The sequence below is a fragment of the Apaloderma vittatum genome, unplaced genomic scaffold (assembly GCF_000703405.1).
Source record: "Apaloderma vittatum isolate BGI_N311 unplaced genomic scaffold, ASM70340v1 scaffold23846, whole genome shotgun sequence".
Lineage (NCBI taxonomy): Eukaryota > Metazoa > Chordata > Aves > Trogoniformes > Trogonidae > Apaloderma > Apaloderma vittatum.
The window spans coordinates 1-248 of NW_009723680.1; the positions used below are offsets into that span (position 1 = coordinate 1).

The 248-nt window shown below is 74.2% G+C and overlaps 1 protein-coding gene across 1 annotated transcript in view; it reads left to right on the plus strand.

Annotated features, from left to right (window-relative positions):
• Positions 1 to 7: 7 nt before the first annotated feature.
• The window catches only part of STK10 (serine/threonine kinase 10), a gene marked incomplete at its 5' end in the record, with an annotated part of 47,703 nt that continues 47,462 nt past the window's right edge, over positions 8 to 248 (plus strand). Inside the window, one exon of the mRNA XM_009872223.1 lies at positions 8 to 58. Coding sequence (XP_009870525.1) covers positions 8 to 58 — 51 coding nt within the window. The remainder of the gene's footprint in view (positions 59 to 248) is intronic.

The following is a 248-nucleotide window of genomic DNA, read 5'->3' on the forward strand; positions in this document are numbered from 1 at the left end:
CGAGGTGTGGGAGGTGGTGGGCGAGCTGGGCGACGGAGCCTTCGGCAAGGTCTACAAGGTGGGTCCCCGGCAGCGCGGGGGGGACGACGGGGTCTCCTCCCGCAGTCTGGGCGCTCGGCACCCACCTGGAGCCGGCTGCGGGATAAGAAACCCCCAAAGAGCCTGCGGGAACCGGGGCCGGCTCCGCGCATCCCGTGAGCTGCTGCCGCCGGGAGGGAGAGGAACGGGGGGCGAAGGGCCCGGCGGGG